Raw genomic sequence first — 10,467 nt, forward strand, 5'->3', positions numbered from 1 at the left:
TAACATATCTATATGTAATAAAAATTACTTATTCGATTGTATTAGAATTTTTAAGTATTTCATTGCATACATTAATATCGAAAATACTAAAAACTATCATACTAATTTTCAAGTATAAATTATACATGTTGACTAATTCAATTCCACAACATTTATCTTTAAAGTTCCCATTTTTATTTATATATATTAAAATTTTTGTATATTACACGAATTTCTATACCGATAGGCAATAAGTTATCATTATGAATACGATTAATAAGATGTGAATATAGATTTTATCTGTTAAAATATCGAGTGTATAATGAAATGTAATAATATCTTTTATTAAATATTTAAATCGAATACATAAAATAAAAATTATATATAAAAAAAAAAAAATCAATACTCATACTTGCAAATTTTAAAATACGACTTTTGTTCTAAATCGGGAACACTTGTATTCATTGTATGAGAGTAATTAACCTCTCTATTGGGTAAGATCCAAGAGGATCACAATGATCACAACGTATAACATTCACTCACAAACTCATAAAAGAAATTATATTTAAAAAAAAAAAACAATCATAGATGAGAAAAAAAAATGAATAATAAGTTACAAATAAATGGTTAAGAACTTATATATACATGTAAATAGCTAGAGGTGTTCAAAACGAATTCGACGATTTGTTATTTACCCAATCTCATAACTAAATCCGACGTTTACCCAACTTTAAAATGGATCATCCAATATAAACACAAAAATCGATTGTGTAAAATTAATTTTACGATGACCCGAATAAACAGCTGTAGAGGTGAATGCGGTTATAATAACTTACTAGAGTGAAGTGCCCAAGGAAGGAGAAAAGCGAGCACTATGGCTGCTAGTATGAAATTACACAAGGATTTGGTACATCGGTGCTCGTGTGTCTCGTATGAGCGTATCCTTGTGATTTCCGTTGATATAATGCCAATATCTGTTCCGTATGCTCGAAAACCTGTGTCTTCTATTCCTGCTATGTTCTTTGCTGGTTTCCCACATATCTCACATGTCCTATATATAACATCATACAATGGAGCGTTACGATAGAGAAAATCAGTGCAAAATCAATGTAGAAAGCAAGATTAAATTGATAGTTGAAGCCATACGATATGTTATTGTATTATATTTTATTAGCAATAATTAAATTGATGGTTGAAGCCATAAGAACAATAGTCTATCGCTCCTAGAACTCTTTGCTCGTTTGAGCTCTCATATATGCAACTCGTTCGAGCTCTCATGTATGTAGTTAATTCGAGCAACTCAATGAGGTGGATTTAGGAAAAAAAGTGATGTCAATAATTTACTGTCTTTTTAAATTAGCATGTTTGACCAACTATGGTTTCTGATAATTTTTTAGCCTTAGACAAAAAATGAAAAAGAGTTTTGTATAAGTAAAGTTTCAATGCTTTTTTCTTCAATTATTCATCATATAAAAGTATACACCATTATATAAAAGTATACTTGCACATTAAATCATCATCATCATACTCGGCAAGATCGATGGTAGCCGGGTAGGGACATATAATCTATACTCATTCCTCTTCAAAACAAAGAACATGGAAATAAAAGGCAGAAGAGATGTGATCAAAGTACTTGTCGCATATTAAGGCGGAATCATAATCATGATTATGAAAAAAAGTGTTAGTCACTACAACGTTAATAAGAAAAGTTTGTTAAGGGATGTAAGTTTAGCTTGAGAAGTGTATTAAGCATATATTCTGTCCTATATTAGCAAAATGTTTTAAGTATAGAAAAGCGATTATTCTCCCTTTATCTCTAGCTAGTTTTGCTACTTTATCCTCCAAGAAGGATCATATACTATAGACTAGTATAGTATGTCTAAGATTTATGATCAATTTAGTTGCTAACCCAAGAGTTTTATAAGGGACCTCCAAATTGATCATAATAATTAGATAAAAAGAACGAAAATTTGTGTCACTTGATAGGGGTTAGCTATCTTTTGGTGACTAATTACTACGCACTCTACATGTTTAGTCGGCATAGAGTCGTAAAATTCTTTGAGTCTACTGCAAGGTGACTTAACTTTTGGTTTTAAGTTTTTGTAGTGGCCATAACCTTTTTCACTTTAATTTTAATATTTTTAAAATTTTTCATAAAAAAGCAGTATAATTTATAATTTATAATTTATGGAGGAGAGCCTATGGACAAATACTTACCCTATATAGTTGTGTGACGAATCTTATAACATGATAAGATGTTGATAATTGATACACTCTAAAATAATATTAGCATAATTTGTTATATGAATTTCTAATTATTTGTTCAAAAGGGTATGAAAAAATAGAATATAATTTTTTTTTTTTTTTTGTAACTACACGAATTAATGAATTATATAACACTCTTATTTAAGAAATTTAGAAACATAGTTTTTAATTGTATTGATGTGTGTTTCATCCTCATATCACAACTCACGCTTCTTATACCTATTCTATACTATTAAATCAACTCAATTAAAAGATTAAACTTATGATTGACGCTTTAAGATATATTTATATACTCTTCCACACCCCCTTACACTAGAATCTTTTTAAACTAAAAGTGTGAATGCGCACAACACAAATAAGCCATCTTTATACATCTATCATCATCATACCCAATATATCCCGCTCATAGGGACCTATGAACAGGGTCTAAGGAGGGAAGGAAGACGACAACTCATACCCATAAAGGAGGATACGGTCAATGAGTCCCCCGGCTCAAAACTGATCCTGCGAAGAAGTTTTTCCTGCAATAAGCCATCCTTATATCTTAAACTAAATATTCCACTTGAAACAGGGGATGAGATGATTCAGACCTATAACAATTTATCATGTTGGCTTCTACACCAACACCATGCTAATAAATCAACTCAACCAAATACCCAAAATTTTAAATATGTCCTAAACTGATAAAAAAAAAAAATTCAATCTCAATTCTGAATACGCCCTAAATTGAAAAAAAATTCATGTAATATGCTTAATAAAGTAAATAAAAGGGAAGATGAGTGAGTGATTAGCGCAAGTTATTTTGTACTAATTTCCGATTAGAGCATTTCATGTTTTTAACCATTATATATAAAATTGTTTAAAATAGGTTTGACGATTCAATAAAGATTGAATTTAGTAATTAAATCTAATGTAACTCAACTTTAAAAATAAATTCATAATTACGTAAAATTCAATATAAACATAAGATTCAATTTTAAACGATTTAAAATTAATCTGATAGCTCGAATGAAATCAAATTCCATGTTGTGAAGCAGTATTAATTTGTCAACATAACATTGAAAATCGGTACTTGGCACTTGCTAATAGAGTTGTCCATTTCTCATTCCTTGTTGTACGTAAAGACAATGTTTTTCTAAACAAAAAAAATAACCCTCTTAGCTTTGAAGTGCTCACTAATTATTATTTATATGATACTCCTATTTTTTCAATATAAATAAATACATTAAATATTATAGCTCTGACATACTTTAAAATTTAACCGCTAATATACTCAACTAGCAAATGCAAATTGTATCCCATCTAAACCACGAAACTTTTTAGTGGTTTATTTCGGAATTTTTGTTTAATGAAATTCTAGATTAACAATTTAAAATGATTTTTTAATATTTTTTCAAGCTTCAAATCGTATATAATACAAAATTTTTTTTTTTTCTTTTTAGTCAATTATTTCTTTTCTTACTGTTTTTTACTCATTTTATTTTTGTTGTGAAATTAAATAGCACTTACATTTTACTTTTTCAAAAATCTAAAATTAAAGTTTTTCGAATTTTTTAGAATATTCTTTAATCTTATTTTCTTATGAGCGGAATATACCGAGTGTTATATGATGATGATATTCATTTATCTTGTTTGATTTTATACTTACATGCATTGAAATATGGCAATTTCAATAGTATAGACTATAGAATAACAAATTATCGCTGCAAATGAAATTAATACTTGACTTAAAAGATACTTCTATGTAACAATTTATATTATTAATACATATACAATACAATGATACCGATTTTCTTATATATAAAGATAAAGTGCTATGAACTTATTATATATACGTTTATCTATAATCATAAATGCATTGAATTGTTATGTTAATATATTAATTATCAATATTGAATAAATCATTTAAAATAGTATTAAGATGAAAGTTTATGATCATTATGTTATAAATTAATAATATAGAAGTATTTTAATAATTTGTTATTTAGCCGATGGTAGATTAATGCTAGATAAGGATGGTAAATAATATTCTCCTAAATATAAACAACAATATAAATAATAAATTAAGAATTATGGGTTAGTGCACTTATGGTAGTATTAAGAACTCTTTCTTTCACGTTACGAGAAGAATTAGATTTTCACCACTATAAAGAATGTACTACTGTGAATGAAAAAAATAGTTATTGGAAAAATAACTTACACTAATTCAATGTCTTACTAATTTTTCTATAATAGTCGTAATTTTTAATTTAATTATAAATAATTTTAATTTTAAATCGCATAACCAAAAATATTTTTGCGTAAACAATAACCTATTTTTATAGGTTAATTACTACGAAAAAATAAAAATATAATTAATACTTTAAAGGTAAAATCAAAAAATAAACTTATTAATTTTTTAAAATTTTTATTTTTTATAATTTATAATTTATAATTTAATTTATTTTTACTTTTTTATTTTCTACGCAAAATGATTTCATAGGTGAACTTGGTGCATTCTAAGCAAACATTCATGTAATTAAAAAATCATAATTAATTAAAAATTAAAATTATTATAAAAAAATTAGTGAAATATTAAATTATCATAATTTTTTTCTAATTAAAAAAGGTTAAAAAAGAAATAAAACCTGTTTCCCTTGAGTTGAAACCAAAGAAGAGCACAATTATAATGTGAGATGCCAAGTTCACCTCTACAAGCACAACCAAGGAGTACCAGATTAACATTCCCTGTACCCGCAGGTAGATGATCAGAACCCAATTGACATATTCTGCATACTTTTTCTTCATTCTTAATATTACTTTCTCTATCCTCCTCATTTCTTACATCAATTATACACACACTATTTTTCTTTCCTTCATCCCCATCATGATCCTCTACACCCTTTTCATCAACCTTATGATGCACCCCACTATTCACACCCTTGATCTTATCATCACCATCAGTGATTAACGGTGGAGATTGGGTTTCCTGTAGTTGCACCTCTTTTAGGGGAGGTCCTGTTTGGTTTTGGAGATTTGATGATGAAGTTTTGGTCATTTTGGTTGTTTTTTGGGTGCAGTATCGAAACAGTTTTATGTCTCTTTAATGCCCAAGAATATAAAGGAAGGAGGTTATGAGGGAACGATAATATAGAAGGAATTGGATATGGACTGGGGCCCACTAGCTAGGCCCTAGCTAAATTTGTACGTAATAATGTCTGATTTATTATTTATCACTCATTCTTAATTTGTATTTTATTCCATTAAAACATAGTTTAATAAGATTTTGTTTGATTCGACTCAACATAAGATTATTTATTAATATATAATTTTTATAATGTTTAATTATACATAGTAATCGTTATTAAGTAAAGAGTTAGTGCATTGGTAAACATGCAAAAAACAAACGAGATATTTGAAATGAAACAGAGGAAGTATATGTTATGTAGAGGTGTTTATTCAGATAATTAGATCAATGTTAAATTAGGTGTTTTGAATTGGTTTAAAATCGAATTTGATTTCCATATTGATTTTAAAGTTGAGTTAAAATCGAGTTTGATTACGATATCGCCACCCCTCTAATGAAATTACGAATTTGCCCCTAAACTTTAAAAAATTACGAATTTGCCACTGGACTTAAAACTTGTTTAACAAATGTAAATCGCATTTAGTAACACTATTATCACTTAATAACATTATTATCGCGACTCTATATATATTGAATTTTCAGAGGCGTCCTTGTAGGATATATGAATTCAAACACAGTACTATCTCTCTAAACACTCTCTAAAAACGTTCTTTGATTTTAAACAAGCTGTTAGTTGGAATCAATTAACTATGCTTAGCGAAAGCGATTATGAATCGGATCCGGTACGTACTTTAATCGATTTGAAACGGTGTATTTGTTTTTTTAAAAAAAAGGAAGTCGCAAAAACTGGGCAAGTAGACCACGGTTCAGTCGACAAAACGTGCGACTAAACAACAACGTGCGACTGGTTTATTTATTTATTTTTTATTTTTTTTAATTTAATTTATATTATTATTATTAATATTATTATTAATATTATTATAATATGATTATTATTAATAATATTATTTGTATTTTTTTATTATTGTTATTATTATTATTATTATTATTATTATTATTATTATTATTATTATTATTATTATTATTATTATTATTTTTAGTATTATTATTATTATTATTATTATTATTATTATTATTATTATTATTATTATTATTATTTTTGTTATTATTTTTGTCATTATTATTATTATTATTATTATTATTATTATTATTATTATTATTGTTATTATTAATATTGTTATTATTATTATTATTATTATTAATATTATTTTTGTTATTATTATTATTATTATTATTATTATTATTATTATTATTATTATTATTATTATTATTATTATTATTATTAATGTAAGTAATTTATATTATTAACATTACCATTATTTTGTTATTATTTATTTAAATAATTTATAATTATATGTTATTATTATTATTTTCTTATTATTTAATATTAATTTGTTTTATTATTATTACAATTATTTTATTATATTTTTTGTATTATTATTATTTTAATATTAATTATTTAAGTAAATTATAATTTTTAATTAATATTAATTTGTATTACTTATATTTTAATATTAATTATTAAAGTAATTTATAATTTTTATTTATTACTGAATGTTTTTATTATTAATGTTTGTATGTATAATTTTTTAATGACCTAATGTATTGTTTGTTTCATATTTCAAATTTGCAGGACTTTGAAAACTTAGGAGACAACGTAGATTACTCCGGTAAATTTATTACGGATAGGGAATTTGTTTCCTTAGATAAATTACATAGTTGGGCCGATGCGATAGCAATAACAATTGTTTTTTCAATTTACACGTGCTTCTTATAAACAAAAAGAATGGCGTTCTAGAGTTAGTGTGTATTTAAGATGTCACCGCTATGGTAATATTAGGGGTGATTTACATAATCTAGATAATGCTGCCCGACCTAGTTCTAAAAGTAGAAGTTGAGGGTGTAAATTTTTGATTGTAGCAAGTAGTCGTAAACCAGGAGAAAGACTTTGGACGGTAAGGGTGTGTCCTGGTGAAAAAGGAAGACATAACCACCCGTTCTTAGTGTACAGAGATGGTCATGTAAGGGCAAATAGGATCAATGTAGATATTCGGGAGCACATACAACAGCTTAGTGCAACCGGCCTTTATCATGACTTCTATTAGAGAAAATTTTCCTGGTTTTTTTACTAGTATGAATCAGATATATAATATTAGACAATCAATAAGGAGAGAAGAGATGGAGGGTAGGACTCCCCTTCAACATTGTCTTTATATGGCCACAGAACTTAATTACGTGGTTTGGACAGACTTGGATAGCGAAGGGGAATTGGGCAGATTATTAGTTGCAAATCCTACCTCTATCTAAATGATACGTACGTGGCCGTATCCTGTGTTGATAGATATAACGTACAAAACAAACAAAATAAGTGGCTACTATGTGAAGTGATCGGAATGATTCCAACCAATCACAACTTCTTGGTTACGTTCTGTTTGATGCGAGATGAGGCGGTTGTGTCGTATTCGTGGGTGTTGCAGGGATTGAGAGATATTTTTGGCACAGCTCAGACTCCTAGCGTCATTGTAACCGATCGAGACGAAGGTTTATCTGCAGTTATTCGTGACGTCTTCCCAGGTAAAAAGGTTTTGTAGATTAATTATTGTCGTTCTATCTATTGAATATGTCTTAATTACGCTTATGTTTAATGTAGATGTACGGCATTTGTTATGCATTTGGCATATTGCAAACGACGTTGAGAACATGGTGAACAAGTTGTGTGGCGGGAAAAGAAATCAACAAGGGCAGGTATTCAGGAAAAGTAGATGAAACCCCTTGGTTGAAAGTTCTACAATCGACGAATTTGAACAAAGATGGCAATCGATCGTGACTACGTGGTCGGTTAGGAACAAAAAGGTCATTCGGTATTTGGCTGGAACATGGATTCCACTTAGAGAGAAATTTGTGCGTGCGTGGACGAATGAATGTATACACATGGGTAACTAGACTACCAGCAGAGTTGAAAGCCAACACTCGTCTTTCAAGTATTACCTTGGTAGCGGTAATAGCTCATTTGATACCCTGTTCAAAAGGGCACACGCATAGATTACAAACCAGCAAGCCAGGATCTGACAAGCGCTACAGGAATCCATGAATTCTGTAGCAAGGTCGTTGCGACAACATTTCTTTAGACCTTTATATCGCCACGTATCTATCTATGCCTTGGAGCAGCTGCGGCTTGAGCATAATCGTATGTTAGATTTGGGTGATTTTGTGTTTAACAAATGCAGTTGTGTACTTTAACACACCCATGGATTGCTGTGTGCTTGTTATTTATATATGTCCATCGGTTCACAAGGTGCTGTGTAGTTGGATGACATTCATCCATTCTGGAGTACTTTGACGTACACAGAGGCAGGAGATGACACCAACGAAGGAGTACGATACGCGAACGCCGATGGCAAAGAGTACTTTCAATCTCTGGTCGATGAAGTCCTAAAATCTGATCCCGTAGTTGTACGACGCTTATCTCAGGTACTTGAGTATGAACTACACCCTGATGGAGCCGATATACCTGAGCCTTACGCAAGTCCACCTAGAAAGGGAAGACCAACACAAGCAAAACCCTGAGAAGAAATAAAAGCGCATTTGAATATAGCAGATCATCTTCTCGTGGTCGAGGGTCTAGATCTTCATCCCGCGGGAGATCTAGTGGTAGATCTAGTGGTCGAGAAACGCAATCTTCAGTTGGAATAAAGTTTGGTTTCAACTTATCCGGTACATGACTTTCCTTTCCGTTATTTAAATTAGTTTGTTACAGCTTGGCCTAATTACATCTCGTACATTTTTCCTCCTTACTTGTTTGATTGGATTGATGTGTTAGGTGATGGTAACTGTGGATTTAGAGCTATTGCCGCCACAGAGTTGGGAGGTGAGGAGGCATAGCCTCTTTTAAGACGTGCTATGTGTATAGAAATGCAAATGAACAGAGACCAATACCTAAGTTTGTATCTATCCCAGGAGTTGTTAGACGATGCTATATTCAGAATAGGTTCACACGGCAATGGACCTGCTCCTTATATTCACTGGATGGATGCACCGATGGCATTGTACTCTGCAGGAACGTTTCTTAACATTGGCATTGCTTATTATGGTTTTGCTGACGGTAATTCGCTGTACAACTGTTTGGTTCTTCCATTAAGGAAAGCACTGGGCGTGCATAGTGTAAACAAAGTTATACATATATGTTGGGTGAATGGAAATCATTTTGTTCAACTATTAATGAACGACGATTCATCCCCACTGCCGCTAGTCCATCAACGTTGGAGAGAAGCAGCTGGCAATTTTTCCAGACATATAGAAACACATTTTACTAGTTGGATTATGCTCTGGAATAAACAATGCGGGCTACGACCACCACAACGTAATAACACCGCTGAAGATGCTGTAAATTTAGATAGTCCATAGTGTAACGTGATGTGTAAATCATTATTCAGTTTTAGTATAGAAATTATAGATGAGATTCAATTTATAGATAGTCTATAGTTACAATTATTGTAAACGTAATTACTATAGAAATTGTAGATGAAATTCATTGTGTATAATAATGTTGTAAATTAATAGAAGCATTGATCTAAACATGAATTAATAAAAGCATTGATGTAAACATGAATTAAATTTAATGTAAAAAGCGTTGATGTAAATAAATAAACGCATTAATGTAAATTAGTTTAAATACAGACTATGAAGGGTCATGCCCCTTAAAAGCTTACCATTCGGCGAATAAATCTTTAACATCATTAAGGTATACATCTAAAGCATGTCTTTCCCGGGGATTCATTTTCGCAACAGGAGGCAGTCTTGCCAATGGAGCGACTCGACTCGGCCATTCATTCAGAAACTGGAAAAAAAAGGAAAAAGGGTGTAAATAAGATATTAAACAGCATCTAAATAACACAACGACATAATAAAAAACAAATAAATTAAAAAAACTTACGTATTCAAATCTGCTTTCAGCTGGACCAAAACCAACACTCGGTCCTTCGCCGGGGACGATGTATGGGTGAGAGCACACTCTGAACCAGTCAACGTAATTAGGATCAACCTCTGATGGAACAGATGCTCGACAAAGTGCCTGATCACCATGGCGGGCACTATAA

The 10,467-nt window shown here is 30.0% G+C and overlaps 1 protein-coding gene across 1 annotated transcript; it reads right to left on the reverse strand.

Moving 5' to 3' along the window:
* Positions 1 to 599: 599 nt before the first annotated feature.
* LOC130806321 (uncharacterized) lies at positions 600 to 5,324 on the reverse strand. The gene is made up of 2 exons (XM_057671341.1): positions 4,872 to 5,324; positions 600 to 1,030 (listed from the first exon to the last, which is right to left on the reverse strand). The coding sequence occupies exons 1-2, from the start codon at positions 5,279 to 5,281 to the stop codon at positions 802 to 804; spliced, it is 639 nt and encodes a 212-aa protein (XP_057527324.1). The 5' UTR covers positions 5,282 to 5,324; the 3' UTR covers positions 600 to 801.
* Positions 5,325 to 10,467: the final 5,143 nt, after the last annotated feature.

The sequence above is a fragment of the Amaranthus tricolor genome, chromosome 2 (genome assembly GCF_026212465.1).
Source record: "Amaranthus tricolor cultivar Red isolate AtriRed21 chromosome 2, ASM2621246v1, whole genome shotgun sequence".
NCBI classification, from domain to species: Eukaryota; Viridiplantae; Streptophyta; class Magnoliopsida; order Caryophyllales; family Amaranthaceae; genus Amaranthus; species Amaranthus tricolor.